Consider the following 20094-nt stretch of genomic DNA (forward strand, 5'->3'; position numbering starts at 1 on the left):
ATAAATATTATCATTATATTATATTTACATTATTTCTCGTGATACTAAAAAATTAAATAATTCAATAGATATTAGAAATAATAAAAATTATAATTTTAGAATATGTAATATATAAATTTTTAAAATTTGAACATAATTAAAAGTGTGTTAAAATAAGGAATCGCAATAATTTATTTGACATACATAGAAAATTGTCCGATGATAAAAATAATACTATAAAATATCGGTCAAAATGCATGGTCGAAATAGAGCGAACTCTAATTATAACATAGAAATATAATACGAGAAATTTATTTATTTATTAGTATTAATAAAATACTCTTGATATCATTTATTTCTTGAAAGGCGTCTATTTCTTGATATTCTTAGATGATTATTTCATATTTACACGCCAAAGAATTTTTGTTTTAGTGTAGGTGGTAATTTCTCTAATAACGAAGTTGGATTCACCTCAACCGCAATCAGTTCTTCCTCATTTAACCAATTTAAATACACAAGATGCTGCAAATAATAAAATTATGAGATGTTTTCTTTCCTTCTTATTTAATTATTTAAAATATTTTTTCCATTTACAACTTTACCTTGTACTTCTTGACAACTTGAAATGCATGTTGAGATTGTAAGCTAGAGATTGAATTGCTGTCTTCTGTAATCTCTCCATTTTCACGCTTTGCTATCTTTGCTTCTTTTTCTGGCAATTCGCTATTTTTATTGATAACATAGACGCTTGAATCATCCTGCATGATTATAATATTCTCGTTGTGCGAATCAAATATAATATTTGTTATCGGGAATGGACGTGCTAACCAGTGTTTTGGCAAACAATTTTGCAAATTATTGGAGAACGTTGTGTACCGTCTCGTAGGAATATTGTATTCGATGATCTGAAAAATAATTATTATTTATATTAGCATCGATAAGAGCATCTGAACACTTTGAAACATTTTGAGAGGAACATTAGCGCTGTGCTCATTTTATGATATTAATTTCAAGATTATCATTTTCAATTCTCAATTTAGATTGTATTTATATCTCATAATAACTTAAAGTTAATATTGCCCATTAATACCAAGATGATGAACTATAACAGAAGATTTCATAAAGTCTATATAAATAGATAATTCAATAACAGGAATAAAAGCAATGTGTAAAATCTCTATAAAAATAGCATATATGTATAAATTGTAAATTTTTTAATAGCATAATTAATATTGTATATTTTACAGTAATGCACTATATTAGACTCGAAGAGAAAAATCTGCATATTAGGCGATTTAAAAATTATTGAATCATATATATGTGATATGTTATAATCTTACCTTATGATCAGAATATACTATGACCAGATTGAGTGTGTCTTTTTGCACAGCAATTGCTGTTGCTGGGCAACTGTATTTAGGTAATCGCCACGACTTTAGAGATTCTGCTGTTACACCATTGCCGATAAAATACACAGCGATTCCGCATTGTCGGTCTGTGCATATGAGATATTTGCTGTCCGGAGAGAAGCAGACCTGACCAACATTTGTAATTAACTCGTTTGTCGTGTGGAATGAACCGATTAATCTCAAACTCTTCTTATCCACTTTAAATAGCGTCACGGTATTTTCATTGCCATCATTGTTAATAGTAATGAATAATTTACCATTCGGACTAAACAGCATCTTTTGTATTCGGTTCATAGATAGATCCATATCATTTCTAGACAATTGGGCGTCTCCCTCGACCACGTCAAAGTTGAAAACTCTGACATGAGTGTCCGTCGAATACACGATTGTTTTGGAATCTTTATTAATAGCACAAGAGATTATGCTTTCATCACCCTTTGTTTGTAATTGTAATAGTTTCATAGGTTCTTCATCCAATTGATGTAACATAGATGAGCGTACTAATTCCGGGGGATCTTTAGTAATTGAACCGAGTCTCCATAGCTCCAGATAATTTTTGTATCGCAACAAAATGCATCTAGATTTTCGACACATTATAGCACAGGGTGATTGCAGTAATGGAGGATATTTTACAAGAACTTTTGGTGGATAACTCGATACAGCGAGGTACCCGTCTACTCCAGCTGAATAGAGTTTTCCATTGGCTTCTGCAAGTGCTCTGACATCATGAATATGTAATCTCCTCTCGATTCCTTTTACCCATTGAAACTTTCCACTTGATTTTTGAATAACCTTGCAAAAACTCCTTACAACTGGATCCACGCCTGCGCAATATACAACATTCATATCGTGTGACAAAGTGATGGCTAATATATCAGCTGTATGACTTTCATGAGACTCTATCAATACTCCCATGTGAGGATCCCAAAAGCATAAAAAGCCCTGAGAGTCACCAGAAATAATTATGTTGTCATCAGTGACCGCAAGGCACCAAACTATTGTACTTTTCCTGACATTAGATCTGGAAGTTGTCATTTTATGAATCGCATGTCCAGATATGGCACTCCATACTCGAATAGTGTCTATGGAACCTGTATAAATCATCTCGCCAGTATTATCCCATTTAATGCACAAAATTCTTCCATTCTGCTTATCAAATATTTTTTCAAAAATCAATTTATCCTTATGTACAGTGAAAGTATTGATGTATCCATCCTCTGTGCCAATAGCCAAGTGAGTTTTCTCATGATTCACATCCATGCACCAAGCTGCGCCTCCAACCACCATAACTTCATATTTGATTCTCAATGTCATTAAGTCATATTCTACCAGGGCACCTTGTAATCCAGTCGAGAACAGTCTGGGACCAATCCAGAGTATACTTTCCACTGAATTCTCGCCGTGACCGGCTATAGTACATTCGATAAACGACGCATTTTCAACATTCCAGATTTCTATGGAATTATCGTTCCTTCAAAAGAAAAGAAAAAATTAGAAAAATGATTAGAATAAATATTTGCACATTAAAATGCGTTTTTATTATATAAATATTATATAGTAATAAATGTCAACTAACCTTGCAAGAGCTAATTTTTTCGTTTTTGGTTCGTGACACAAACAAGTCACGGATTTCGGTTCCAGAGTGTAAAATCTTATATTATGTATACGATATGAAGCCATAATTTCTAAATTATATTATTATTAACATAATCATAACTATTACACACGTGGAATAAATTGAATATTATAGGTTAAGAATATAAAGAGTTTAGACTTCCCTCCCTCTACCTCTTTGTCAGGGATTCGCTGATTGGGTGATGCTATTCTAATACTCTAGTCAAAAACATTGACTTCATGATAAATTATTTATGAATATATATTTCATCTCAATTTTGCCCCAATTGTTATAATTGAAAAAAATGTTTTTATCAATTTATACAAATCAAATTTATATTAAATTAAAAATGTCACGTGTAATTAAGTATGTAAATTCGAATTTCGCGCGCGGGTGTCTTGTTTTCCGAATGACGTCATCGAAAAAAATCACCGAAATAATTGTCGGGGATTTTCGCGCGCGATAATTCGCGAGATGTGACAGAAGACACGCGAACGCGCAGGCGCCAGCACTGGCACTCCCCAGAAAGCTCGGCCCGCTCCACATCGTTCGGATATTCGGCGACGTAGCGGTGCAACTTCAGTCGACGGGTATATAGCCGGATACTTATCGCGGGTGTCGTGTATAACGTAACGCGTTCGCGCCAAGTGTTGCGCGTGATTGCGTCGTTCGCGGTCGAGGCGAGAATAAACAGAGGTGTGCTTTTTCTTGCGCTGCGCAATATTACGGTGCCGCTGAGCCGATCGTCGAGGCCCCTGTGCAAAGTGACGAGGTAAATAACTCATGCAACGCATTGCAATATTCGAGGATACGCGTGTATCGATTGCGGCTATTCCCAGAAAGAACGGGTGACGTATCGCGTTCCTTCGCTCGCGTGAATGAGCTCGCGATTTCGCACGTTGTAGTAAAAGTATAATTGCAACGCGAGTTTGTCGTTCGCGCACTCGGTGACATTGCACGCAGCAAGGTTCCAGGAGAAAGCGCTGTTTTCTTACGTTAGTCATCGCCTTGTGGGTGGGAAGGGGAGGACTATAATCTCGGGGATACATTTCCGCGGTTCGATAATACGAGTGACCTTGCAGTGTCGTAAAAAAGAATATATTAGAAAAGAGCGGCGTGTCATCGCGTTCGAAATTCAATACATTCAACATTTTTACATTTTTTGGGAGAGGTATTGTTTACTTAATTATTCTTTTCCATATCGTGTCATCGCATCTACTGTTCTACATCCTCATGTTTTATCGTGATTAAATAACATGACGTATCATTTACGCATACATATATATGATATATACCATATATATATATATATATTTACGAACATATGTATGTAGATGTGAAAACGTAGGCGTGTAAGTGTGCGCAAACATACACACACACCCAAGTATTTTTCCAAGGAAAATTTTAACGAGATAGATTCAGATTATTATTAATTTTACAGACAGACGCAACAAGATATCGTGTTTCAAGAATATGACGTTATATATTCCTTATTTAATTATTGACAGAAAAAATGAAGAATTTTACATGCATTAAAAGTATGCATCAAATGTGTTGTAAGAGTTGAAAAGTATTTGATAATTGCATATTCTGTTTTACGACTACTAAATATTAACGTAATTGCTTGCTACAAAGTAATACTCTATATAATTGATACATATGTTGATTAATTTAATGATTTTATAATGTGCAGTGCAAGTTTATTTTTTTCCTTTGTTTTTGTAGATAAAATTATAAATGTGTAGATGATATATGTGTAATGCATATTACTGTGCATTAAAATTATTTATTCGATAGACAATATCTGCGCTTTTGCATATTAAAATGTATTTTTTCTATCCTTATAAGAGATAATAACGTAGTTGCTAAATTAATTAACATATTGTTCTTATTCAATTAGAAATGATTAATTTTCGAATTTTTTAATTATTAACAACTGGATCAGTTATTCGAAAGAAAATTCAAAGCTATGAGATAATAGTGAAAAAATAAATCTGAATATAAGACAGTGAGATTTTTTGTAGCCTATATAGTTATGCATGAGCCAAAATAGTCCTTCATTATCAAGTATATATTTTTTCAGGTGTTAACCTATGATTCATTGAATGCAAAAGTGTGGGACATTAATTCTATGATGTATTTAACATTGTATCTATTTTGTTGTTTATAATGTATTTATAATGTATTTTTTATGTAGGAAAAAATATCAAAAAATAATAATATTATTTATAAGTTAGAAAGCTTAGAATTCCAAGCATGTAAATTGCCACAAATATTCTCATAAGAATAAATTTGTAAAATATACACTTTAATATGATTAATATGTTTATATCTAAATGATTGTTTTTATTGCAATAATTTCTTTTTATTTTCTTTTTATTTTTTTATTCTTGTTTAACGTTACATGTAAATTTAACATAAGAAAAAGAATGAGAGATACAGGATAATTGTTTTTCAAAGATTTTTAAAAATATTTCTAATAATGTTGATATTAACACAGTTTTATTGACATTTTTTTGTAAAAGAGATTTCTCTTTAATTTTATATATATAATGATAGGTTCTTTTTCAGCTAAAACAAAACCAAAAGATGACAACTTGGCAAGCACCTGGTGCGGGATTCTATCCAGGACAAGGTTCTGATCTCTCTTTTTCCTTCTGTTTTTAATATATTTTCTATTATATTTCTTTTTATTATTCTGAATCTATACTGATTATTCAATCAGCAGTTAGCATCATAGCACTTGCTTAAAAAGGGTATATTATTCTATACATTTTAAAGCACTTTGTTAATATAATGATTATTTTTAATTGACACTTGAGAGAATAAGAAAATTGTTAGTGAGTTAATATATATGCAAATATTGTGTTAGAAAAATAAATACTGATTGACATCATCTCATTAAGATTATATAGTTTGTATAGTATATTCACAAATATACATATATTTCAGCAAATTATATTAAATATAATTAGTGTCTTCAAGAGAAGCCAATTTACTGCACAACCATATGGAAACTTAATCTTACAAAAGCACTATGTAAAAAGTAGTGGCTGCTGTTAGTGCACAGAGTTCTTCAAGTTGCTACTGCTTATCAAGGTTAAATGAATATGATATTGCAACGTTGATATCTATGTTTTTCGAATTTGATTGTGCAGGTCCATATCCTCCACAAAATCCTGGGTATCCACCACCGCAAGAGGGCTACCCGTATCCTCAAAATCCAGGATACCCACCACCTTATACCGCTGGAAATCCACCAGGTAAATATAACATATAAATGCTAAGCAATTTAACAATATAACATTATTCATTGAGCATTAATATTTTTAAATAGCTCCAGGATTTATACCTCCACCAGGTGCTCCACCCTACGGTGAAGCACCACCAATTGGTTCAGGATTTGGAGCGGTACCACCAGTTCACTCAGGAATGTACGGATCTGGATATGGAGAAGATCCTCTGCAGGATGAGGTCAAAGGATTTGAGTTTAATGACAAAACAATTAGAAATGGCTTCATCAGGTAAATTTTATGGCTTCTAAAATTTTTAATAACATGCTCTACATGTAATTTATAATAAAATATAAATATATATTTTTCTTTTATAGGAAAGTATACAGTATCCTGATGTGCCAGTTACTCATCACACTCGGGATGATTTGTTTGTTCCTCTATCATAGACCAACACAGCTATGGGTCATGAGACATACAGAATTGTTTTGGATCGCCTTTGCTTTAACAATTGTCTTGCTTATATGTATGGCTTGCTGTACCAATGTAAGACGTAAGGCCCCGATGAACTTTATATTCCTGTTTCTATTTACACTGGCAGAGGCTTTCCTGCTGGCTATAGCTGCTTCAACTTACAAGAAGGACGAAGTAAGATTTTAATATTGTAATATTGATTCCGACTTGTAAATATGTGCGAATAATTTTTTTTATTACATTATATTAAATTGTAAGAAATTTTATTGATATCTGTAATACTTTTACAGGTTATGTTAGCTGTCGGAATTACAGCAGCGGTTTGTCTAGGATTAACAATATTTGCATTTCAAACAAAAATTGATTTTACAGGGTTACACAGTGCTCTGTTTGTCGCTGTCCTGGTCTTACTTATTTTCGGTATAATCGCGATGATCTGGCCTGGAAAAACTATGACTTTGATTTATGCGTCATGTGGTGCATTAATATTCTCTTTATATCTGGTTTATGACACGCAAATGATGATAGGTGGAAAGCATAAATATTCAGTTTCGCCGGAGGAATATATCTTTGCCGCGTTGAGCTTGTATCTAGATGTTGTTAACATTTTTATCTACATTCTGACTATTATTGGTGCTTCGCGAGATTAATTGCTGTCAATTCTCTTTCTACTTTAACTTGTGTTATAACTACTACAAAATATACAACCAGCTTTTACTTATTGCCGTCCTGCTCTGGCTCTCTGCAGTTATCGTCCTGAGAGTGCATCGTAGGCGAGCAAATAATGAGAATTATACATTTAAAGAAGTATAATATTGGCAAGACTTTAATTTCTATGGACAGACATAGCTTTTACAAATTTTCGAAGATTAATGTGTATGTACAAACAGCACGCTTGGATTTCAAAGTCTCCTGTCTAGTTCTATAAGGCATAATATAACAAAGTGTTTCCTATTGCCTTATTGGGTATGACACCAAATTCTTATTAATTGCTCTAACACAATAGCATATGTTAATATTATTATTATTATTATTATTATTATTATCATAAAATAATGTAATAATTTTATTTCTTTATTTATATTATTTTCTTTGGCATACGTAATTATCATCAGAATCATTTATTATAAACACAACCGTTAAATTATTTTTTTTATTTTTATTTTTTGAAAGATTAACATGGATTTTCTAATGTGATTGATAAATATATACATGTAATTATATATATATAAATACTTTATTAATATAATTTAATATTATATTATACTATTATAATATAATATTATAAATATATTCTATATATGTCTATTAATGTGATTAAAACACCGAGCATTAATTAGTTGTAGTATTATGTTATCTGGACCCGACTGTAATTCCAGAAGCAACCCTGAGAAAGATGCTTGTATGTACCTGTGGTTGCCCATATACATATATACATATATATATACTCATATATTTAGAAAATTACTTGTGTTTTCTTTATTCATATTTAAATAAAAATTATTCTCCAGTATTTCTGATCTCTTCTTTCTGATTTCAAATAATAATGTATATTGCAATTCTATATTTAATGTGTACTATATATTCGTTTCTAATAAATATGTTAATATATTCCCATGCAGGAAAATATAAAATTTCAGGTCTTGTGTAATATTATGTAATGCACACTAATCCTGTTTATATCTTCCGATATACAGAAGAAATAATTAGATGATTATTGCTGATTATTTTTATCAATAATACATATATACAAAAAATATAGGTTATTTATAATTTAAATCTTATATTTTTAGAATTTTTTATATATAAATAGTTGACATATAATTGACATTTATATATCTAATTTTTGCATTTAAAAATATCTCATGCAAGATTCATATGTGTGTTTTTAGGAAATAACAACAAAATAATATCGAAATTGTGGATATTTATATTTATAGTAAATCGGCCGTACACAAAACTGTATAAGCTTTTGGTTTTAAACTTTTTCACCTTAACTTAATATACAAATAAGCACGTGTTTGGTGCAATTATCCATGGAGGAAAGCTTTTAATGTCTAAAAAGATTTATCAAGATCAAAGCTGACACTCTCATACTCACATCACTCAACATGGTAACAAATTGCAGCCTCGTAACAAACAATATGTCCTAGTTCTCTTTGTTCGTGCAACAATGCAATGGTGGTTTCACATGAAACATGAAGGTTCATTACAAAAACTTCCATGTTTATGCAAACATGTTTCGTCATTCATGTAAACTAATGAAATTTCAAGTTGTATATTATAGATATAAATCCATAATATATGCATGAAAAGGAGCAATTGTTTAAAATTTGTTGACACTTGTGTAAATATAATTACACAAGAATTTTTTAATACAGAATACGAAATACAATTTTCAAATATTAGGAATATAATACATAAACTTTCAAATATATTGGATCAAATAATGTTTTTTACCAATGTCTGTTTTGATTGCAGCATAGAAAAATGTGTTTTTACCAGAGCAAAAGTGAGATTGGATTACATCTGATCAGGCAGTGTCTTGAAATGTTTAAGTATATTATTATGCTTTAAATTATGCTCTAAATCTATTAAGAACTCTATCCCAAGTGTGGCACGAGCTGATATATAGTTCATCATGCACCGTTAAAATAAATAATATATAAAATTAGCAGCACCGATTCGAACTTCTTTCTACTCTTCGATCAACAGTCACTCTGTCGGGTGCATCTTGTGGTTCCTTGCCGTGTGTTTTGTCCAATATTGCTTCTGCTAGCTCACTAAATGCTCGATCGATATTAATATTTGCTTTCGCAGACGTCTCCATAAATCTAATGCCATGTTCTCTTGCTATCTGTAAATGAGAAAATTTTATTTATTGAAACTATACCTTGTATTTTTGATAATCGATTAATTTTACCATATTGTTTTATCATAATATATTAAAATATGTATGTAATAATTAAAAGTATTTACCGCTTCTCCTTTTTCAGTGCTGACCACACGTTTTTCTTCCATATCACTCTTATTTCCTAATATCATTTTCTCCACATCTTCGTTTGCATGCTGCAGGAAATATTTATAGTTAAAATTATTGTTTGTTTTAAACATAACATATGCTAAAATATTATACATATGTAATAAGTTATATATTTACTTCATCAATATTTCTCAACCACTTCACAATATTTTCAAATGTTTTTTCGTTAGTAATATCGTAGACCAGCATAATTCCCATAGCACCTCTATAATATGATGTCGTAATAGTGTGAAATCTTTCTTGTCCAGCTGTGTCCCTGCAAATATATATACATCAATACATTGATTTCTTTTTAAGTATATATATATATATATATATATATGTATATGACTGTATATATAAAACTCACCATATCTGTAATTTGATTTTCTTTCCTCTTAATTCCACTGTCTTGATTTTAAAATCAATACCTATAAAAAGAAAAAAAAATTTTACATTACACAAATTTAAAAAAAGATATAAAACATTTGTCTATAGAATTTCAAGAAATTATATCTATGTATATATATATTTATATGTGTATGTATAGTTTTATTTATATGTATTATATATATATATATATTTAATCTATATGTTCTGTCAACTTTTAATTAAATATATAAAAAATATTATATAATTATATAAAATAAAAAAAATACTTATAAAAGAACTCTTTTGCAGAATATACATTAAAGCGTCGTAATTGACGTTGTTAAATTGATACATGTATCAGTGAAATCTCGTGAAAGCAAAGTACAATGATCACTTTTTTACGAGAAAACACGCTCGTAATTGCATCCTGATTGACGTTCATACGTGAATATATATACACGCATAAACTTTTGCACACAAAACAAAGTAGCGATCGGCTTTATCGCGTTTGATTTAACAGAATGAGGCGTGACGACTGCTTTTTTTTTTCAACGATAACCGCGTTTTCTAACCTAATCATCCGCAAGTCGTCAACGGAGGAATTCACGATTCCCGGTCTTTCTATCCATACACATGTACAAATATATATACACGTATCCATATAAATTATCATACTTTCATATCTATATTTTTTAATCTCTCTCTCTCTCTCTCTCTCACCTATCGTAGAAATGAACGTCGTGGAGAAGGCATCGTCCGAGAAGCGGAAGAGTATGCAGGTCTTGCCGACGCCGGAGTCGCCGATGAGGAGCAGCTTGAAGAGCAGATCGTACGTCTTCTTCGCCATTTCGCCGCGGTTATTACGCGTCTAGGAGTTCGACGGCGCCGAGAGGGAGGTAAATAGAGGAGCCTCTTCAGCGATCAGCAGCGACGATGACTCTCCGCATCGAGCGTCACGCACCGGTTATAGCCGCCCAAGGTCGAACGAGGGCGCGTCTCTCCGGACGAGAGAGAGCCGTGCGCGTATATCCTCTCTTCTGTGTCGTGCACGGGCGAACCGGTCGTAGAGGAGGCGGCGTACTATTAAAAGACGGCGCGACGTCACGCGACCGAGTCAACACGACGCAGAAGCCATCGAGGGTAGACTCGGGGTAACTTTGCCTTCTCCTTCTCTCGCCTGCTTCACTCTGTCTCTCTCTCTACGTGCACTTGTGTACGCGCGCTACTCGGCCGGATCGAGCGGTCCAGTGTTACCGGCTGGATAAAAGTGCATGACGTGACACTGCGTCGAGTTCTCTCGCACAGGCTTCTATGGATGGAATAAGAATGTGATATTAAAAATATATTGTTCTACGTAGGAGCCTGTATATGGTTTCTGACAGAAGCCCGCTTGGTCGTTTCAAAATTAAATTCCCTCTTGGAGCGCACGATTTGATCGACCAATCTGGGCGAAGTATTTTTTTTCTTTCGCGCTGATTGGTCGATCGAACTTTACTCCGAGGAGGAAATTTTGGAACGCAACCCTTTCGTTACCGGGGAGATTCTCGCGAGTGCTTTTTTCATTGTATTATATTTGATTAAGATGCAGAATTATTATTTATATTTGATTGAAAATAAGCAAAATTGTACGCTATATCTTTCGGAAATTATATCTATTTCAATTTGCTTGGTTTAATATAATTTTTGATTACATTTTACTGTTTTTTTATTGCAGGTTATAAACGCTGGATATTTCAGGCCGAATATCGCTTGGAATATTATCATGTGGAAGAGGAAGTTCCTAGATAACAAATGCTGCCCAGATAATATCTACGGAAGTAACAAAAATGGAAAATATGGTAACGAACACGCACGTAAAATACCAAAGTTTTATTGATTTATTCTCGTTTATCAATACGTACGCAAGCATGATCTCTTTTTTGAAATCTTTATCAGTCGTCATTACACGTATATGTAAGAAAAAACAAGAAAGATTGATGTATACATTTATGCATTTTGAAACGTAACATGTCGTATGTTGACAATTTTGTTGGCAAAGCATAGAGTCACGTGGTCGGTTGCGCGCGTTTGCAAGCATGCGTGAAATGCATCGAGATGACGGAGTGGTGGGGATTTTTCCCACGATCTAGGAAATGACACTGTACGTGATACTGTGCGTTACCGCGTGTTCGCTGCATTAAACGTGTCCCATTCGCAGTGTCGCGCTCACGAACGACGTAGTAGATCGCCAGCGATCGTGCACGTTGACGTTGACGTCGTCAGAAGGTGACGGGTCCCCGAGAGTCATCGGAGTCGACGGAGTATGGCAGCTAAGGTGCAGCATCCGTTCGAGCCACCCAGTTCAGCGAGTTCCGAGAGGTAGGGTAGTTCGAGAGCTTGTTGTTGCATTCGCTCAAACGGTAGACAGACATACATATGTTTTCTTATCGTGGAAATTTTCTCCGCAGCGACGACGGCGACGTGTGCCTGGACGATCGCGAGATCTTCCTCGCGGACGAGTTGTGCGAGGATGCCGAACACTACAGGCCCTCCGACGTCAGCACTCCGACACCGCAATCTCCACGTCCACCGTCCACAGGTAAATTCATTTGGATCAATTTTCTTATGTGCCTTCAGGTCTGATTATCCCTTCTTCGACAAGTTAAACATGGCTGGATGCCATGTGAATTCCATGTGATCTTACATATATGTTGTCGATGATTTTTATTTTACTTGTGGAATTTGTGAGATAAAATTAAACATTTTCTACAGACTTTTTTTGGATTTATATATGTCAATTTATAAGATTGATTTAGATATATGTTGATAACGAAATGATATCTTGACAAAAATCGAAGTTATAATTTGTTGATATTACATCAGCTGATCAATCTTATCAGTAAATGAGTGATTTTAATGAAATTTATCTTAATGAAATAAAAATAGATTTTTTTGTGTATTGTATAATTAATGTGTCGTATTTTTAAAGTCCCATACAGATGGATTGGTTACAAACTTAGTGGTCCTATGAAATTGCACTTGTAAGAGAAGATGCAAACAATCAAATGCCACAAATCCCTTAATGAATTCATAATGAAGACTGGATAGAAGTATAGAAAACCCTTCTCCTCTTTTTAATCCTATTTCTTTAATCCTGATAATTATAATTGTTAAATCTTTTTATTGTTTATTTCTCACAGTATATAAAATAGAAATTAAATACATGTATCACTATATTAATATGTTTGAGAAAGAAATATTGATTATATAAAAATCTCTCAAAAATTTAAAAGAGCAAAGAAAAATCTATTATATAATTGTTATAGGTTCACAAAAATCTCCAAGATCACGTAGACAACGCACTACCAGTATGTCACAATCGAGTAAGAAGACATCTGCAGAATCCATCCTGAGAAGCAAAACACGAACCATTTATACAGCTGGTAGACCTCCTTGGTACAATTCAGCTGGTCAACAAGTAGAACCTTTTGTAATTGGTTGGTATAGGCATTTTTATTGTTAATTATTATTAATTTTTAATTGTTTCATATATAATATCAATTATTTATATAAAATAAATAAATATTTTTTTTATTTGTATTATTAAAAGATATTTTGTGCAATAGGTATCTGTGGTGGCAGTGCTTCTGGGAAAACAACAGTTGCAACTAAAATTATAGAATCTCTAGATGTACCATGGGTGACTCTCCTCAGTATGGACTCCTTTTATAAAGTACGTTAAACATTCTAATCAATAGAATTTAGTGAAAATATCTTTATATTCGCTCAATTTAGCATGTTTATCACTAGTATAAAAAATAATTTGATAATGTAATAGACATCGAACACAGGTGTTAAACGAGAAGCAGCATGAGATGGCTGCGCGCAATGAGTACAACTTCGATCACCCTGATGCGTTCGATTTCGAACTCCTCAAGACTACAGTGCAGCGATTGAAGGAAGGACGCATGATAGAAGTTCCGATTTATAATTTTGTAACACATCGTAGGGAAAGCAGAACGGTAAGTTGACATACTCGTTGCTATTTTTTTTGTTCTGTGTGCAAATAATCAATGCAATTTATAGTTATTTCCTCTTTTGTTTGGTAGAAAACCATGTATGGTGCCAACGTCATTATCTTTGAAGGAATACTAACTTTCTACAACGTCGACGTATTGAAAGTAAGCAAATAAAAAGATATTAAAGATTGCATAACGTAAAAGATTGAAAGTAACAAAACAAATGTTTCATAAGATGTGTGACATGAAAGTTTTCGTCGATACCGATGCGGATGTCAGACTAGCCAGACGTTTGAAGAGGGATATTTCACAAAGAGGCAGAGATCTGGAGGGTGTATTGAAACAGTATATGCAACATGTTCAGCCGTCGTTTTATTATTATATAGCGCCTCTTATGGTTCATGCAGATATCATTGTACCGCGCGGAGGAGATAACGAAGTAGCCATAGAACTCATTGTACAACACGTTCATACTCAACTTCAATTGGTAAATTGCCAGCTTTTATTTAGCCTTATTTGACATAACATTGTTTATAAAATTATTATCTGTGCTATCGATTTGTATGTGTCACTTTTAGAGAGGTTTCAAATTGAGGGAGAAGTTGGCGCACTCGTACATTGGTCAGCCGTTGCCTTCATCATTATACTTACTTCCAGACACACCACAGATAAAGGGTCTTCATACATTTATACGTAACAAGGACACGTATAGAGACGAATTTATTTTTTACTCTAAACGATTGATTCGTCTGGTCATCGAATATGCATTGTCTCTATTGCCTTTTGAGGTAAATATACACGTGCATTTTATTCTTTTTTTTTGTTACTTATAAGAGAAGTGAACTTTGATCAATTAGATTATTTATGACGCACATTGTGCTCATTAATAAATATTCAATTTGCTGTTAAATTGATATCTATGTATTAAAGAGAGGTTGGCATATCACAGCATATTGTTTTTTTTATGTGAAGGATGTAACCGTCGAAACACCACAAGGAGTGCTGTACAGCGGCAAGCGGGGTGCAACAGATAAGATATGCGGCGTGTCGATATTGCGTGCCGGCGAAACTATGGAACAGGCTGTTCGGGACGTATGTAAGGACATACGCATAGGAAAGATTCTTATTCAGACTAATCAACAGACTGGCGAGCCCGAAGTAAGTATTCATGTAAACTTTTCTTTTACGTAAAACAATTTTCTTTAAATTTTCTCACCAATCGTAATATATTTAATTTCCCGCACATAGTTGTATTACCTTCGATTACCAAAGGACATCAAAGACTATAGGGTAATATTAATGGATGCTACTGTTGCGACCGGTGCCGCCGCAATCATGGCGATCAGGGTGCTATTAGATCATGATGTTGCTGAGGAAAATGTGTTGTTGGCATCTTTACTGATGGCGGAATCCGGCGTGCACTCTATTGCGTACGCCTTCCCTCGAGTAAAGATCGTCACTTCAGCACTTGATCCTGAGATAAACGAAAAGTTCTATGTATTACCTGGCATCGGCAATTTTGGCGATAGATACTTTGGCACCGAGCCATCCGATGATTAAATAGGTATAGATCTCTAAAGTACTTATATATATATATATATATATATTTATATATATATATTCGCTACGTTGTGTACATTGTGATACAGATATTAAAATAATCTGTCACATATTTAATAAAAAGTGTGTTATATCAGCATTTATATGTATTGCATCCTTGTTTACAGGTTGTATTTTACAGAGAATTTATTTATCGCTTTTTTATATATATTTATCGCTTTTAAATTAAAAACTTGTTATTATATTGCTAGTTTTACAATGTTTTGGGATTTTTGTTTAGATATTAATTTATGCTCAAAGAGGCGTTGTGCCAACATCACCAGTTTCGGCGAGATCGGCAGCATTGCCACGTAACTGTCTGTATCCTCGTGAACTAGCTCGATGAGAACGTCTCCACGAATCTAAATTGCTATTAGGGGGATTATTTGGGCTCAGAAGATACGTAATTAAACGGTCCAACGCGGCTAAGTCTTCGCTCGTATTGCCAGAATTAGTTAAACCTTTGTGCGAGCGGAGATCTCTGCTTACTATCTCCTCGACACTGTCGCCTTTCTTTACGTTTCTTCGATTCTGAAGACCAAATCGAGATTCAATCTGCAATATTTTTTTTAATTATGAGAAATATATATTTCAAATAATGATTTAAATATTATAAAGCAAATTTATAGTACTTGAAAATCCAAATTATATTAAGAATATTGCAGTACCTCTTCCGGTCCGTGTTGCCCGTAACTAAGTCTTTGTACTTTTCGGAAAGTCTCGTCATTCATCGCTTCTCTGACCGCTTCGTTTAATGTGCGTTCCAACGCTCGTTGTTTAGTTTTGCTCAATCCATCGTAGAAACTGAATGAACAGAGTGTAAATATTGTATAATGCCATCCCTTTAAATATTTACATTCGGTTTTTTTTATTACCTCGAATCCAGGGAACTGTTATCTCTGGAAGAGATATTCTTATCGCGAACCAAACGGATGTCATGCTCCCAAAACCGGCGCAATTCCGGCGTGGATGTATACGGTGCGGCCACTTCTTTAATCTACGGTTTTGATTGAGTCATTACAGCGGAGATAAAAATAACATATGACGCATAACGATAAGAAAGTATATAATGTAATGTATTAACAAAATCGATAAACTATCGCACGATTAATTATTGCGCGCGGTTATCAATATGCTTGCATATATTTTGATAATTAAATTTTGTAATAGGTTGCGCGATGTATATATATGTTCTTTATCGCGATGACGTAACAAAAGCGAGGCAAGCTATATACATAGCAATAATTTGTGATTGTTCTCGGCTATTATCAGTCATTACATCGCGTGTTAATTTAGTTACCTTCAAGACTATTATCGCCGTAATAAAGATGCATATTACGTTGATAAACGTCAGACACGCGCTGATAATGCCGTTGCAAAAGAATTCTACGGGCAAGTAATTGCTATAGATATAAGTGTACGAGCTATTAAAATCCGTATAAGATTCGCCTTTGATGTGGGGCATTTTTATAGGCCGATATATGAGCCATATGCATCCCAGAGCCCAAAATAAACCCTGGAAAAAATAAATATATGTCTCTTCGATCAATATACGAATGCTCGTTGACGCCAATCCTAGCAAAAGAAAAAAAGATAATGGATATCTTTACAATTGTAATTGTTGTATCAGACTATTTATTTTTCTACCATATGCGCTCTGTTGTTTCTTACACAGTTAACAACTGGTGGCAATAATGAAGCCGATATAGCGACGCCAATTAATGGCCCATTGCTACCTTGCATCAAAGCGACTGCGACACCTGTGCCAGATGGAAGAGCCCAAAGAACACCCATCCAAAGCGATCTGTAGTTGCCTCTACAGGAAAAAACGTTATTTAAATGAAATTTATAATTGAGGCGATTATAATTGAAAGTTGCAGCAATGCAGTTATTGCATGATAAATTGCAACTGATTGTTTTTAACGATACGTGCCTACCCTTCATTTCTTCGGTTGGCCAATCATTGTAACCCCAAGGCATCTCGGTTGTACCGAGGATAAGACCGAATATAAATCCGAAGAGAATTGATAGAAAAATACCGAGCATCAAACTCTTCAGGCCGACCACCTTGCAGATCTCTGTCGGCTATGATAGTCCCGAAGGTCAGAGACATTACAGGTCCCTTTGATCAACGAGATGACACGATCAGAGAAATATGAAAATGAATAATTAATAATGTTGCATTAAAAGGTTTTATACCATAAGAGGAGAAACTAGCATAGCTGCAACGACGTTAGGCGCATTGTTCTCGATAAGGCCGAGTGCAGCAAGACAGCTGTAAGATTGTAATTCTTGCAGTTAAAAGTTATGCGCGAATTATTAAAAACCGAATGTAAATATTAAAGGGATGGCATTATATAATGTTTACACTCTGTTCATTCAGTTTCTACGATGGATTGAGCACAACTAAACAACGAGCGCTGGAACGCACATTAAACGAAGCGATCAGAGAAGCGATGAATGACGAGACTTTCCGAAAAGTACAAAGACTTATTGTTAGTTACGGGCAACACGGACCGGAAGAAGTACTGCAATATTCTTAATTTAATTTGGATTTTCAAGTACTATAAATTTGCTTTATAATATTTAAATTATTATTTGAAATATATATTTCTCATAATTAAAAAAAAATATTGCAGATTGAATCTCGATAGAATTTATTTATTGAAGTAATATGGTAATTTTATATTTGATAATTGTATTCAACAAAATTGTTAATAATAAGGGATAAGAATGTTAGTTTTCGATAATGTTAGATATCGAAAAAAACTCGTATTTCTGATCAATTATTTATCTAGGAATAGCGTATATAAAAAAACCGATAATAATAATTTTTGCCTTCTTACTCCGCAGTTAATACTAGTAGCACGTAATCAAAAGTAAGATCACCGCCGCTGCGAACACCATCGACCACCTGTTTCACTGTCAATTTTGATCTGATAGAGTCTACGAAAGCATTCCAAGCATTCTTATGCTCTTCCGATTCCTTTCGCCTGAACATAAAATATGTATATATATTATATATGTTAAATAATGTTTTTTTAAATAATTTAATTCTCTGTACTTTCATATTAATTTCATTAACAAGATTAATTAGAGAAACCTGCGAACAACGTCATCTTTGACAGCCGGCAATCCTGCACCGCTATACGTACATTGTGTCGGGATTACGCTGAAAAAAATTAATCAACATCGTCATGATGCTGAACTTATATCGTATGCGTAAGATCTTCAGCTTAGCATAAATCACCTTACTATCGAGTTCATTTTAACACCAATACCCATCTCAGTGAGACAATGTATGCAATTTTCGCAGGGTTCGCCAGCAGGGACCGGGAATATCACCTTGCACCGGAAAATTTCGTTTGGATTTACAAACATTTAGAAATGAAAAAGAAATATTTGCAATTTTTTCTATACCTCATAATACATATCCTCTTTATCCTTGCACCATACGACATGTTCTACTTTTAGCTTTTTGAGGAGCTCTTGCAGCACCTGCGATAGAATGCAACTCTTATTGTTAGCGAAATAATAATTTGATTCTATGAATATCGATTTATGAAGAATAATTTGATTTTTGTTTTTTAAAGATGAATAATTTGAAAAGAGTAATAATAGAAAAATATGTGGAATTTAAACTATAATTATATACGTTTGATTGTAAAATATATAGTAACATATTTATTTTTTCAGAATTCTAATAATTAATAATTTTATAATAATTGATAATTTTAATAGTGATGTTTTTTTATATTCTACCGTTTCCATCGACACGAAAACTGGCGTTTTCGATCGCGCTGAATATCCACGAATGCGCTTCCTAATACCGACGTCGTCGTCTTCGTCGTCGTCATCATTGATCGAGAGCAATTCTGTGCGCGTTTTCACTTCTTTCAGACGTAGATCCACCTTAGGCGATACTGCGATTTTACTCTTGTTCTTTTCGATTTTCTTGGAACATTTCAGCGGCACACCGAACACAAGTTCGTGTTCATAGCTCAGGGTGGGAATGCAGACAAGAAATACGACACCCCCGGGCATGTTTGAAATTTTATTTAAAAAATGCAAAAATCACTCACGCGATTTGTATCGTTCAACAGTCGAGGCTTCTCTATTTCGTTCATCTCGAACGATCTTTAAAAGATCGAAAATATCAATTTCATTAGCTAATGATAATTCATTTATTGCCTGGCTCGTAATTGTTTAGCAAACGATGACGACGACTTCAATGCTGTTTTCAGATGGTTGCAGAACTGTGTTTGATGTTCGAGGGTTCGAAATATTTGAAGAATTATTAATTAAAAAAGCATTTGTAAATTTTTTGTATTTCATAATTTTTTTATTTTTTTTCAGAAAAGAGAATGTCAGTATAGAAAAAGAAAAAGAAGGA

General features: G+C 33.6%; 5 protein-coding genes across 7 annotated transcripts; 2 read left to right on the forward strand and 3 right to left on the reverse strand.

Annotated features, from left to right (window-relative positions):
• Positions 1-275: 275 nt before the first annotated feature.
• On the reverse strand, positions 276-3941 carry l(3)72Dn (UTP4 small subunit processome component l(3)72Dn). The gene is made up of 4 exons (XM_029319214.2): positions 2965-3941; positions 1320-2859; positions 582-884; positions 276-501 (listed from the first exon to the last, which is right to left on the reverse strand). Exons 1-4 carry the CDS (start codon positions 3066-3068, stop codon positions 385-387), a joined length of 2064 nt encoding a protein of 687 aa, XP_029175047.2. The 5' UTR covers positions 3069-3941; the 3' UTR covers positions 276-384.
• On the forward strand, positions 3716-8223 carry Lfg (Glutamate NMDA receptor-associated protein 1 lifeguard). 3 transcript variants are annotated; one of them, XM_029319228.2, is made up of 6 exons: positions 3716-3775; positions 5575-5638; positions 6162-6266; positions 6341-6527; positions 6614-6884; positions 7001-8223. In XM_029319228.2, the coding sequence occupies exons 2-6, from the start codon at positions 5593-5595 to the stop codon at positions 7358-7360; spliced, it is 969 nt and encodes a 322-aa protein (XP_029175061.1). In that variant the 5' UTR covers positions 3716-3775; positions 5575-5592; the 3' UTR covers positions 7361-8223. The 3 variants fall into 3 exon arrangements, with proteins under 3 accessions (XP_029175061.1, XP_029175063.1, XP_085338491.1); XM_029319230.2 differs by lacking the exon at positions 3716-3775 and adding an exon at positions 3803-4174; XM_085482365.1 differs by lacking the exon at positions 3716-3775 and adding an exon at positions 4445-4541.
• Positions 8224-8622: 399 nt separating this feature from the next.
• Positions 8623-11405, reverse strand: Rab10 (RAS oncogene family member Rab10). Its single transcript, XM_029319218.2, has 5 exons — positions 10825-11405; positions 10103-10163; positions 9871-10009; positions 9690-9779; positions 8623-9567 (listed from the first exon to the last, which is right to left on the reverse strand). The coding sequence occupies exons 1-5, from the start codon at positions 10949-10951 to the stop codon at positions 9382-9384; spliced, it is 603 nt and encodes a 200-aa protein (XP_029175051.1). The 5' UTR covers positions 10952-11405; the 3' UTR covers positions 8623-9381.
• LOC114943574 (lethal (2) k01209) lies at positions 10857-15801 on the forward strand. The gene is made up of 12 exons (XM_029319217.2): positions 10857-11255; positions 11819-11942; positions 12302-12462; positions 12552-12682; positions 13410-13580; positions 13710-13816; positions 13935-14105; positions 14193-14264; positions 14338-14589; positions 14681-14890; positions 15075-15260; positions 15351-15801. The coding sequence occupies exons 3-12, from the start codon at positions 12407-12409 to the stop codon at positions 15660-15662; spliced, it is 1668 nt and encodes a 555-aa protein (XP_029175050.1). The 5' UTR covers positions 10857-11255; positions 11819-11942; positions 12302-12406; the 3' UTR covers positions 15663-15801.
• On the reverse strand, positions 15730-19801 carry LOC114943572 (uncharacterized). Its single transcript, XM_029319216.2, is given in 13 exon segments — positions 15730-16256; positions 16370-16505; positions 16577-16698; positions 17002-17217; positions 17373-17517; positions 17635-17768; positions 17770-17823; positions 17901-17976; positions 18548-18694; positions 18805-18873; positions 18952-19046; positions 19122-19199; positions 19464-19801. Coding segments are annotated over 13 exon segments (1854 nt in total). The 5' UTR covers positions 19746-19801; the 3' UTR covers positions 15730-15956.
• Between the last annotated feature and the right edge of the window lie 293 nt (positions 19802-20094).

The sequence above is a fragment of the Nylanderia fulva genome, unplaced genomic scaffold (genome assembly GCF_048542155.1).
Source record: "Nylanderia fulva isolate GAGA-0341 unplaced genomic scaffold, ASM4854215v1 Scaffold10, whole genome shotgun sequence".
Taxonomy (NCBI): domain Eukaryota; kingdom Metazoa; phylum Arthropoda; class Insecta; order Hymenoptera; family Formicidae; genus Nylanderia; species Nylanderia fulva.

Bases quoted from the DNA above. Each gene is read 5' to 3' on its own strand.
- Rab10 (XM_029319218.2), bottom strand. From the start codon at position 10,951: ATGGCGAAGAAGACGTACGATCTGCTCTTCAAGCTGCTCCTCATCGGC. The intron at 10,010-10,102 runs GTGAGTTTTATA...ATATATTTGCAG, and splicing joins AAAATCAAATTACAGATATG to GGACACAGCTGGACAAGAAA. The intron at 9,780-9,870 runs GTAAATATATAA...TATTTCCTGCAG, and splicing joins GGTTGAGAAATATTGATGAA to CATGCAAACGAAGATGTGGA.
- LOC114943574 (XM_029319217.2), top strand. From the start codon at position 12,407: ATGGCAGCTAAGGTGCAGCATCCGTTCGAGCCACCCAGTTCAGCGAGT. The intron at 13,581-13,709 runs GTTGGTATAGGC...TTTGTGCAATAG, and splicing joins AGTAGAACCTTTTGTAATTG to GTATCTGTGGTGGCAGTGCT. The intron at 14,106-14,192 runs GTAAGTTGACAT...TTTGTTTGGTAG, and splicing joins ATCGTAGGGAAAGCAGAACG to AAAACCATGTATGGTGCCAA.
- Lfg (XM_029319228.2), top strand. From the start codon at position 5,593: ATGACAACTTGGCAAGCACCTGGTGCGGGATTCTATCCAGGACAAG. The intron at 5,639-6,161 runs GTTCTGATCTCT...TTGATTGTGCAG, and splicing joins GGGATTCTATCCAGGACAAG to GTCCATATCCTCCACAAAAT. The intron at 6,885-7,000 runs GTAAGATTTTAA...ATACTTTTACAG, and splicing joins CAACTTACAAGAAGGACGAA to GTTATGTTAGCTGTCGGAAT.